Below are 12,265 nucleotides of genomic sequence, written 5' to 3'. Positions count from 1 at the left end.
TTAAAAACATTATATATGATTATCAATGTAAAATATTCTACTTGTTACAATCTTCTTTTTTAACAATGATTTATTCTTTACTGCAATACGCGTCATTAAAATTGAAAATTCATCGAATGAAATTGATGAAATTTGGAAACATATTAACATTATATGATTAGTAAAATTATAGGGATCTATCAGTAAACTTGTTTTAATATAATTAAAGGTACATTCCATTAACTAAATAATCAGGATCGTGAGCATAAGGTCCGTGTCCACGATGTCCACGTCTTTTTACTCTTCGTAATAGATAAGCTATTAATGCAGCAGTAATAGCTGTAGTTATTAATCCTAATGCCAAGGAAATTATTGCACCTTTTGGTCTTAGATTGTCATTGTCATTTGTTTGTTGAAGATACTCTGCAACTACAGCACTTTTTTCATGTTCTTTTTCACGATTCTCCAAAATTATACTTTTATGATCTATAAAAAGTATATATAATCGCAGTTAAAATCAAACATATTTTTTATGCAATTTACTTCTTACATTTATATATAACTTTTTTTCATACCTGTTAATTCACTTTTATGTCCATGATTTTGTTTGGAAACGTCAATTTTTGTTGTATTCGATTTTTCTGTATTATGCTTATCTGTTTTAATATTTGATGTTTCTTCCTGTTTCTTTTTATCTACTTTACCGTGCTCTTTCTCTTTAATTAATGTATTAGTATGTTGTACGGATGTCTGAAATAATTAGTATGTTACATTACATAAATGTTATAAATATAATGTATATGAAAAATATTAACTGACCTCACAAGGTGGTGATACTGTATTCTTTGTATCTTTACTTAAGTAATTGTCCAATTTTTGTGGAAGATTTGGTGTTATTGATGGTACTAACTGAACTTGAGCCTCTTGCCACATTCCTTTGTTAGGTGTTAACGAAAAGTGTGATGGATAAGGATTTTTCGAATCAGCGTAAACATTACTAAAACACAGATTATTAAGTCTACGAACCATTAAAAAAATTAATAATTAAAAATTAGATTTCATTCTCATTACCCGTCTACATCAGGTTCTCCTATAACGTTAGGTCCTTTGTTATTAAAACTATGAGGCTGGTTTTCTAGAAACAAAATACAGTATTAACTTAATATCATTACATTTTACATTACTAGTAAATTGCAGTCTAACATTACATATCTTCAATTTTATACTAACGATCATACGCATTAAAATTATTTTGTCCATGATAAGAATTTCCTGGGACATAGGAATCTTTGTTTTGTTCATATATTGGTTGATAATCCCACTGATAAGCTGGTGAACCAAAGCTTTTTTCCATTTGTACTGGATATAAAAGATTTTGCGGTTGCGACAATACTTGATGCGCTAAATTTGATAATTCCCATGGCTTTGGATTATTTTCTGGACCACGAGGATAAATTTCTTTGCGTTGATTTATTATTTGATGATAATTCATAACATTAGATGGTAATTGCGGGGATGGTCCTTGTATCACTACCGAAGCTGAGACAGTTGGCTTTTCAGTAGGACATACAAGGTCTGCTGCTTCGTCAGAACCATCAGCACATTGTGGAATACCATCGCAAACATTGTATATTGCTATACAGTCTCCAGATGAACGACACTCGTATTGATTATGACTGCAACCTATATTTATTAACAAAAATCCAGTGTTACAACTATAAATTTTATATTTCATTAAAAACTCAAACATGTTACCTCGTTTAGCTGGCGGTGTTGTTAAAATTGGACTCGATGTTACAGTAACACTTGGCTTTACAGTGTGTTCTGTAGCAGCATACTCAACCGGTGGAACATTGGAAAGTTTTCTGTAAAGTTCATGTATAATAATTGATTTATATATATATATATATATATATATATATATATATATATATATATATATATATATATATATAAATCAATTATTATGATATGTTGGTCATCTTTGATTGGTACTATTTAATGTAGAATACAAACTATATACAATTATATAATATATATATGAAACTTTAATACGTAATTTACCTTAATGATTTTAACTCGTGTTCATGTCGAGAAATTTGAATTTCTTCTTCCAATTGAGCATGATTGCGTATATTGTAATTCGTAAGTACTGCACTTGTGTAATTAACATGATTGGTAAATTTACATTTGAAGTCTTCAAGTGGTCCGCATTCGAACAAGTAACAACTTCCTGGTTTCTAATAGTTCATGCGATATAATATCATACTAATGAATTTGAATGAATAAACAAATAGTAAATTGTAAATAATATTGATACTTACTTTTTCTTCAAATATAAAGACATCACATTTATCTGTATTACAACAATATTTAAAACAGTCTTCTCTAGATTCAAGATCCATTACATTTAAATATTTTGCACCAAGATCACATGAATCTTCGGTTTTAATGATTTTATTAGTGTGGACGTCGAAACTTTCAAAACAGGCGTCGTAATTATTCGCAGTATCGATATGTTTTTCATTTTTTTTTACAGAAATTTCACCGTTTATACCGTGAAAAATTACAATAAAACTGAGGACAACGTATAAATATCTGTAGGACATCCTTCTTCACGAATTTACGTGTGATACATATGCGCATGCTTTTTGTGATATAACATTCGATCAATAAATTGAAGGGGTAATAAAAAGCAGATAAGTAAAGGCAATATTTTATCTAATCGTATTATTTGTTTCGTTAATTAAAAAGAATTGTTTCGTTAATTTTATTAATTAAACAAAAGATTTTTATAAATTCGATAATTAACATTGAAAGAATAATTTTCAATCACAAATATATTTTACTATAATTTATATTTTTTTTATAACTTCTAAATACGTTATAATACAAATTGTTTAAATATTTGATCTAAAGATAATGTAAACAAGTGTTCAAGTTTTCATAATATGCTATGTAATATATTACATGTATTGAGTCAATACGAAAATACCATGTTTATATTTACACACATTTAAATTTTCGCGCAAAAATTCAAATTGGACGGCCATTGAATATAAAACATTAGAGTCGCAACGAATGAAGTCTCGTATTCGAATTTAAATAGTTTGATATTCACGTCGGAAGATGGCCTTTGAATCTTAACTTTTTATATTGTTCTTTTATTTCAAAAATCTGCATAAAATATTGATTATTTCTATTAATTATAAATACTTGATCTTAAGAAGTATTTTGAACGAATTAAAGAACATAAAATAAAAGTTGAAAGGCCAATGACGAGATTGAAAAACAAAGGAAGATGAATCGTTGAAAGAATATAGATGACAGCAGTAGAGTTTTCAACTTGCAAAGTTTCTGTTGATTGCAATCATATGATTTGTTTATAATCAATCGCTGATAATTATGACAACTTCTCGACATATGCAACAACCAATCACTATAGACATAGTTAATATTGGTTAATATTTTTAATGTTGAAATATTATTGGTGGAATCCATTTGGTACTTTTTTATAATTAATTTTTTATACCATAATACGCAATCTTAATACCAAAACAACATAATAAAGAATTAATTAAAATATAGAAACGAATAAAAAAAAAAGGATATATATATATATACACATATAAGTTCGAGCAATAAAAGTGGGAAAGAGAATTACGATAGCTTTTCGGCGAGTAAAACGAAGTAAATAGAATCGAGCGCGTGAGTATTAGCACGTTGCGAGCGAGAAAGAAGCAGATAGATACACAGAAAGTGAGAGGAAGAGAGAGAGGGCAAATGGTGAAAGGGTGGGGGAGTTAGAAGGAGAGAGATTTACGATGAACGTATGTGTGCAAATGAGAGAGATGGTGAAAGAAAGAGTAAGGGTGGGGGAAGCATGAGGAAGACAAGACCAGGCGGACAGGCTGGCAGACAGACCTGTCCGATTCACAACTCGCAATCCGCGACCGGTGCTTGTATTTCAGCTGCTGTTTCGCACTTCTACCGCTAACATATATTTGAGAGAATACCAGAAGCAGATTCGTACGGCGTAGCAGCAAAATCGGATCGGTGTAGAAAACAGCACGCAACGCGAGAGAAGCAAAGAGAGAGAAAGAGGGAGAGAGAGAGGGACAAAGGGTGGGAGGGAGAGAGAGGGGCGAGAGAGAGAGTGGGAGAGATAGAGTACGAGAGAGTGAGCGAGAGAGAGAGAGAGAGAGAGAGAGAGTGAGCGAGAGAGAGAGAGAGAGAGAACGAAAGAGAGCAAACGAGCGCCGTTACGATAAAAGAGAAGTTTTTCGGAGCGTGTTCAGAAGCGTTCAATGGTCGAAGCAGCTATGCGCCACGCCGTCGTAGGGCTCCTAGCTAGCTAGTTCCAACTACGGGAGGTCTCTCGGGCCGCAGTTACGACCTCGAGAACGAGCGGGTTCACCTCGCGAAGATGACCATAATAGTCTTTTTGATCGACACATCGGCCTCCATGAATCAGAGGGTTTATTTGGGCGGGCGGCCCACGCTTTTGGATGTAGCCAAGAGCGCAGTGGAGACTTTCGTGAAGGTACGCCAGACAGACAGCTTTCCTAACCGGGCGTAAAGTTGTCGCGAGTGTCTCCGTCATTTCGTCGTTGTGTGTGTTAGAGAGAAAGAGAGAGGGAGAGAGAGAGAGAGAGAGAGAGAGAGAGAGAGAGAGAGAGAGAAATAAAGAAAGAACAGCGTGTTACATTCGCGATAAATTCCTGTTATTCTTTGCATGTAAATCAAAAATACTTTTCTAGGTACGACAAAGATCACCGGAGAGCCGCGGAGATCGTTATATGCTCCTGACCTTCGAAGATCCGCCCCAGAATATCAAGGTACGTCGTATTCCTTGCTTAACGTTCCCTATTTCTCTGTCTTTCTCATTCCCCCCTCCCTCACCTCTTCTTTCTCTTTCATCCACCTATATTACTCTCTCTCTCTTCCCCCTCTCTTTCTCCTGATTCCATACTACTACTGGCGCTTCTACATACAATTTGGCCGAATATGTTCTCGTTATGGTTTTCATAATTGCATTCCTTTAAACAATAAGACGATGCCGCATGAAGGTTCGCTTACGAACATAACCTCGCTCACATTTTCTGTTATACGAAAGAACAATTGATAGCTATGTGGGGAAGTAATAACATGAAATACACACTTGCTACCATACCTTCCGTTGCGGAAGAGCTGCATTATGGGTACCGCATGCTGTGCGGCGACAGCTTTACCGCGGGGAAGCGCCTTTAGCGCCCTCTCTTTTTGTTTATCGAAGTACTTGCGCGCGAAATTTTTAAATACTATACTACGAGAAATCTATCTAATATATGTCTAATAGAATTGTATTTGTGTTCTAGGCTGGTTGGAAGGAAAATTTGGCGACGTTCATGAACGAATTGAAAAATTTACAATGTGTTGGCCTTACAACTTTAGGTGCCGCATTAAAACATGCTTTGGATGTTTTAAATATAAATCGGATGCAAACTGGGATTGATACGTATGGTCAAGGAAGATGTCCATTTTATTTAGAGCCATCTGTAATTGTTGTTATAACAGATGGTGGAAAATATACGACCAATAGTGGAGTACATCAAGATGTAAGTTGCTATAATATATCTTCATATTGTACGGTCGATCCAAAGGTCACACTCAAGTTTATATGATCAAGTTTATAGAATTAAGGTTTGTAATTAGTATTTACACTTTTACATAACATTTTTTTTTTTTACCAGTTTACTTTGCCAATGCATTCTCCTATACCTGGATCGGAATTAACAAAGGAACCATTTAGATGGGACCAAAGACTATTTTCTTTGGTGTTAAGATTATCGGGAACACCGGCCATCGAACGAGATACGGGTTTAGTTGCAAGTGATTCATCACCGATAGACGCGATGTGTGAAGTAACCGGAGGTATTATAATAGCTAAATTATTTTCTTTCGTTATTAATTATAAAAGTAGTATTAAAGCGATTAATTATATCTATGAATTGTAGGTCGCTCATATTGCATAACATCCTTCAGAATGATGATGCAATGCATTGATTCGTTAGTACAAAAAGTTCAATCCGGCGTAGTAATAAATTTTGAAAAGATTGGGCCAGATCCTCCACCGCTTTCTAATGAGGTACAACATCAGGATGAAGATGAGAATGAAGATGAAAATAATACTAACAATGGCCCTAGAACTCAATATTCTACAAATCCAACAATACCAGGAAACACAGCATGGCATTCTTGTAGAAGATTGATTTATGTTCCACGTTCGGCACAGAAAGGATTTGCGGTTGGCTTTTGGCCAATTCCAGAAAGTTTTTGGCCAGACTTAAGTGCTAGTTCACTGCCACCAAGATCTGCACATCCCAATGTCAAGTTTACCTGTACCAGTCAAGAACCAATGGTGATAGAAAATCTACCATTTGACAAATATGAATTGGAGCCCAGCCCACTAACGCAGTACATTTTAGCCAGAAAACAACCAACAATATGTTGGCAAGTATTTGTAGCAAATTCTTATAAGTCCAGTGAGGTTGGCCATCCTTTTGGATATTTGAAAGCAAGCACAAACTTAACTTGTGTAAATTTATTCGTTATGCCCTATAATTATCCTGTGTTGTTACCGTTATTGGAAGAATTATTTAAAGTGCATAGGCTAAAACCAACAAACGAATGGAGAACACAATTTCAGAATTATATGAGAACCATGCCTACTTATTATGCTGCAGTAAGTTGCTTTTTCTTTATATCCAATTTCATTCAATAGAGAAGATTTATATATCGAGTTTTATATTTATTTGAATTTATATTTAAATTTTCTGTGAATTTTTAATTGCAGTCGTTAAGGAGAGCATTAACGAGAATGGGTGCACCTACTCCATTAGCACAAACTTTAATACCTGATAACATGGATAATTCTCTATCATATAGTGTTTTAAATTATTTAAAACGTTTGAAAAATCAAGCTAAAATAGAGTTTGATAGATTATGCAACGAAGTTATTTCCAAACAAGTTGCAGCTGCTAATATGACCAAAAATTTAACAAATGCTAGTACAACTACCATAACAGAAGGCGTTAGAGTTATTCCTAGAACACCGTTAAAAAAAGATTTGGTAAGAGATTTATATGGGAATCTCATATATATTATCAATTATCAATATTAGATATATATATATATATATATATATCAATATAATATATATATATATATTATCAATATTACTTTGTTAAATCATGCATTAATAATAATAATAATAATAATAAGAATAATAATATATATATGGATAAGTATATATATATATGTATAATATGGATAAGTATATATATGTATATATATATATATATATATATATATATATATATATATATATATATATATATATATATATATATACATATATATGGATTCTGTTAGATATCAATAAAAAAGATAAATTGAAATAAGATATTTTTTGCAGGTATCACATCCTTTATTACAAGACAAATTCACAGGACTTAGAGATCAATTAAATGAATTTGGTGGATTTGTAGTTGGTTTAGTAAAAAATCAACAACAACAGCGTGGTGCACAGAGCTATCGTAATGCTTTTGATGTCCCAAGAAAATCACTTTTGGATCAAGTTGTGAGAATGCGTGCAAATTTTTTGCAACCTGGATTATTACACACAAAATTATTGGATGATGACTATGTTCATTCGATGCCTTTAGCACAGATGGGAAATTATCAGGAATATTTAAAAAGGATGACACCACCTTTAAGAGAGATTGAAAGCGTACCTGTTAGACAACATATGTTTGGTAAATAATTTCAGAAACCTCTTAAAATATTTATTTTATTATTTAGATTATTTAATTAATCACTTTTAAATAATATTAATATTTATATTTTGGATGTGTAGGTAATCCTTTTAAAATAGACAAACGGATGATGGTAGATGAAGCAGATATCGATATGGTTGGAGCAACATCTTCTACATCAAAAGGTGGTATAAAGCGTTCGTTACCACCAGCCGATGGAGGAGGGACACCCGTTCCAAGACCACCTCCAAATAAAAGAAAACCAGGTCCTATTCCGAAAGATGTAATTGTACGAAGACCTACATATTCTCCTGCTAATACACCTCCAAGTTCTCCAATACCTTGGATGGATGAAACCAAAAATCAAGTGCTCTCGAATCTTGAACTAAATACTTCACCAAACTTAATGAATGCAAGTCATGTAACAAATACACCATGTGCAAGTTCACAAGAAAAATTAGTGAACGGACTTGCGGAAATGCCAACAATACCTATTTTTGAGGCTATTTCAGCCGAACATATTAATAATCATATGGATAGTCCACCTACTTTAACACCAATTGTAGTTAATAATGTTGACAGCTTGAAAAGTGAAGTTAAAAGTGAAAGGATAGATCTTGTTAATGTGGAAAGTAATAGACTGCCTTCTAATGATAGCAGCGAAAATAGTGTAAAAATTGAAAGTGCAGTTGAAGAAAGGTTGACGAATCACGTTGAAGAGAAACGAGAACCGAAGATAGAAAAAGAAAAGGTCTTTACGAAAAAAGAATTAGAGGATATAAGAAGACACAATTTATCGGTCAGAGAACTTGTTTATAAAGAAGTACGAAGACGGGGAACAAGTAAGTTCATTTTTATTTTGTGTGTGTGTGCGCGTGCACGTGTGTGTGAGAACGCGATGTGTAATAAGATTGGGGTCGTTACTTCTTAATTCAATATTATAATTGTGTGTGTGTGTGTTTGCATATATTTAATCTATCCTTTTATTTCAGATCACGCAACATTATTTTCGCATCTGCACCAAATTCAAGGAACATTGGATATTCGACTTGCATTTGTGAAAGACATTGTTAAAGAATCATTACGCTTTAAAAGACGTAATTTAGCAACATTATTAGAAGAATATCTTAAGACTATACAAGAAGACGTTTGGACAGTGAATCACAAGGTGAATCACAATGGTGCCACAAAAATAAGCTAGGCATTAATCGTCTTGTAAAAAAGGATTGTTTTAAAGAAGGCATGAAGCTCTTTTTGAAATGACTTATAAAAAAAAGTCAATAGAGTATAAAGCACATGCTGTGCATACTTTTAACTTTAAAAAAGAAACAAAAAAAAGAAAAGAAAAGAAAAGAAGAAGAAGAATAGTAATATTCAAAAATAAATATTGCAAAATGCTTGAATAGTAGCAGCAATTTCTATTGATAAATGCACTTTAGGTGTTAACCAAGAAGATACCACTCTTTTATATCGTTTAATTAATATTTTTATTTTATGAGTGTTCAGTTGGTAGAAAATTTGTTTTTTTGTTGTTATCTGTATATACTTAAAAACTTATATTATGACAATAAATTCTTCCTAAAGTTGGAATTTGCAGATTTTTCAACATTACGAACAGAAATATACGCAATTTATAAATAAGACATTAAGATTTCTTATCGGACAAATCTGATCGATTTGAAAAAAAAACATAATGCACATTAAATGATTTGCTTTTAATAGATTATCGGATAAAAAAATTCAATGTACAGTAACATTATCAATTACGCGAACACAATTCGTTTAAATAGGCATATTAATTATATTTTATACTCCAATTTACAATTCTCAATGCAGTCTACACCTCTCAAAAATGAACTTTCTTTCAATTTATAGTCTTGGATGCAGGCATACAAGACAATTTGAGGTGTATAATAGTATCTAAAGATCAATTATATTATACAAATACTTATTTGTACAATATTTGAAATGTGATCTGACTTAATAATCTAGTAAAATCTTTTTTATCTGCTGTGAGAATTGTAAATATGACATAAATCAAACAAATAATGGTATTCTACCAGCTGTACAGTCCTTAGAGCCCATATCAAATTCAGAAAAGAACCATATAACTAAAAGTTATATTTATTATCTGATTACGATTCATATGTTTGAATCTATAATTTTTCAAGTAAAATCATAATTAAGAATTCTATATCATAAGAAACTCCAACATGACACAGTTTTAAGAACTGTGTTAGATTTTGTTATATAAATTATTCATGTTATGAAGTTGAAGTGAGATCTAATTTCTGTAAATTTATAAAGAGAAAATTTGATATTATTCTTGTTTATTATGCTTTTTCTCCTCTTTAATACATATCTTCTGTTACAAACAGAGATTTCATAGGTGTATATTTTGTATTCAAAGATTAATACATATTTTATCATGTAATTTGCTAAATTAAAAATATCATGGAAAGTAGAAAAATGTTTTGTTGGAATGAACTATTTCACCTAAATTTATTATATGTATAAACCATCGATGTATATGACAGAGTAGCTATCGTAAAAACTGTTGTAAGAATAAGTTTTACATCTAGCAAAAGATGATTTATAAAATGGAATGTATTATAACATTTTCCATAAAGGGTTGACAGTGCCTGACGTTATTAAAGATTGAAGTAAGAATGTATTTATATTCGATTGGCTTTGCATTGAAGCATTTTCATAGAACTGCTATTAATGCAAAAGCATTCGAATGAAAGATCATAAGTAAAATAGAAAATCCTTTTTAAATTGTGTAATGTTTATTAATATTTAAAAAAAATTAAATAATGTTATCATGACGTTTTGACTTTCATATAAGAGAAATTTTGTAAGTAAAAAAACTGAATATGTACAATATATTAATACTGTACAAATTTTTACATTATCTTTATGTGCAAGATGTAAATATACATGTAAAACTTTAATGATTACCAAATTTAGTAAACTAATGACAAACGTTAAATGTCCGAGCTTATTTATGATGTAATTAAATTATTATTGATTTTATTACTCTATTAATAGTTTCCATTTTAATGCGATTAGAGAAAATTTACTCATGTGAATTGTTTGTGAAAATTATTAAAAATAGCACAATCACACACAGTTTACATAAAATAATAGAAATTTGACCAAATATTATGTAAGTTAATTGAAAGAAAAATCATTGTCAGAATGATTATCTTATTTTATATTAACTTAAATCTAAACGATTAATCTTTTCCCAAAAATTTTTGAAATTTTTCAAAAATGGACGAAAAAACAATAGAATTTTTATGGAATAAAATAAAAAAAAAAGTAAATAAAACATGACATATCATCGACGTTTAGCGACTTTTCCTTTTATAAAAAGTTTAACTTCAAGTAAGATAATCAATCTGAGAATTGGTTTGGGGGTCCTATGTGATATATGTACATAGATTTGATACTTGTAAATCATTTAGCTATAAACTACATAGAATAACTTTTATTTATTGAACGATTGAGAAATTTAAATATTCCACGGATTAGTTGTAAATAATGGAGCCTAGCTGAGTCTAAAAGACAATGATGCTAAACGCTTATTGGCTCCAAACTAAATGAATTTAGTATTAAAATATTCAATTTAGTATTAAAATTAAATGTATAAAACACAAAGTGCGATTTTGTAAGATATATGTTAATTGAATAACTATAGAAAATATTTGTAGATTACATAATTGATTTTATGTTTTACAAACATTTTTTGCCAAAGTTATGAACTATTTTTGATTAAGCATTTTTAAAATGAATCAGGTAATCATATTTTGTTTAAAAATTGAAAATTTAGATAGATTAGGATTTGATGTAACTGAACTATATTTCTAAACAATTTTTTAATCTCCTAGACCATACATAAATATTTTGCATAAATAATATCCCTTCCTTAAATTAACAAACAATCCTATACTTTATTTTTTCTTCTGTATTGGAAAGAAATGTTTTTTATACAATGTACTACACTAATTTTTATGTCGATAACAATGTAAAACAGGGACACAATACCGCGAAAAAACTTTAAACAAAATATGAACATTGTATTCATTAAACTTGGAATAACAAAGCGTTTACGCTTCAAGCAACATAATGAGAATTGAATGCAATATTAAAAAGTATATTACTTTTTGGCAGAATTAATATTACTGTCATATTATTGCATTCAATGCACTGACGTGCCTATTACATTGCATCCAGATTGATTTCATTCATATATATATTTTTTTCCAATTAAGTTTTTAAAAAAGTCTGTCTATGTATTGAAAGCTTGTTATTGTTTTTTCTTTCTTTTTTTTTTATGACATTTAAAAGATTGTATGTTTTATAGTATGATGTAACATAATTGCATATGTATATAGATATACATACATAAGATAAATATGAAATGATCGTTCCATTTTTACGTTTATATTTTAGAAAAAATGGTGAACACAAGCTTAAAAAAAGAA

At 30.7% G+C, this 12,265-nt stretch overlaps 2 protein-coding genes across 2 annotated transcripts; one reads left to right on the top strand and one right to left on the bottom strand.

Moving 5' to 3' along the window:
- Nucleotides 1–52: 52 nt before the first annotated feature.
- On the bottom strand, nucleotides 53–2,625 carry LOC124430924. The gene is made up of 8 exons (XM_046978173.1): nucleotides 2,304–2,625; nucleotides 2,044–2,219; nucleotides 1,735–1,844; nucleotides 1,210–1,662; nucleotides 1,051–1,114; nucleotides 799–976; nucleotides 555–729; nucleotides 53–465 (listed from the first exon to the last, which is right to left on the bottom strand). Exons 1-8 carry the CDS (start codon nucleotides 2,586–2,588, stop codon nucleotides 203–205), a joined length of 1,704 nt encoding a protein of 567 aa, XP_046834129.1. The 5' UTR covers nucleotides 2,589–2,625; the 3' UTR covers nucleotides 53–202.
- A 982-nt stretch (nucleotides 2,626–3,607) lies between these two features.
- On the top strand, nucleotides 3,608–10,767 carry LOC124430922 (integrator complex subunit 6). Its single transcript, XM_046978172.1, has 9 exons — nucleotides 3,608–4,522; nucleotides 4,740–4,817; nucleotides 5,337–5,576; nucleotides 5,712–5,892; nucleotides 5,976–6,703; nucleotides 6,815–7,090; nucleotides 7,436–7,775; nucleotides 7,877–8,617; nucleotides 8,768–10,767. The coding sequence occupies exons 1-9, from the start codon at nucleotides 4,406–4,408 to the stop codon at nucleotides 8,974–8,976; spliced, it is 2,910 nt and encodes a 969-aa protein (XP_046834128.1). The 5' UTR covers nucleotides 3,608–4,405; the 3' UTR covers nucleotides 8,977–10,767.
- The last annotated feature ends 1,498 nt before the right edge of the window (nucleotides 10,768–12,265 follow it).

This window comes from Vespa crabro, chromosome 19, assembly GCF_910589235.1.
Source record: "Vespa crabro chromosome 19, iyVesCrab1.2, whole genome shotgun sequence".
In the NCBI taxonomy this organism is placed as follows: domain Eukaryota; kingdom Metazoa; phylum Arthropoda; class Insecta; order Hymenoptera; family Vespidae; genus Vespa; species Vespa crabro.
Note: the sequence above shows the minus strand (reverse complement) of the source record. Positions and strands in the feature narration are given on the sequence as shown.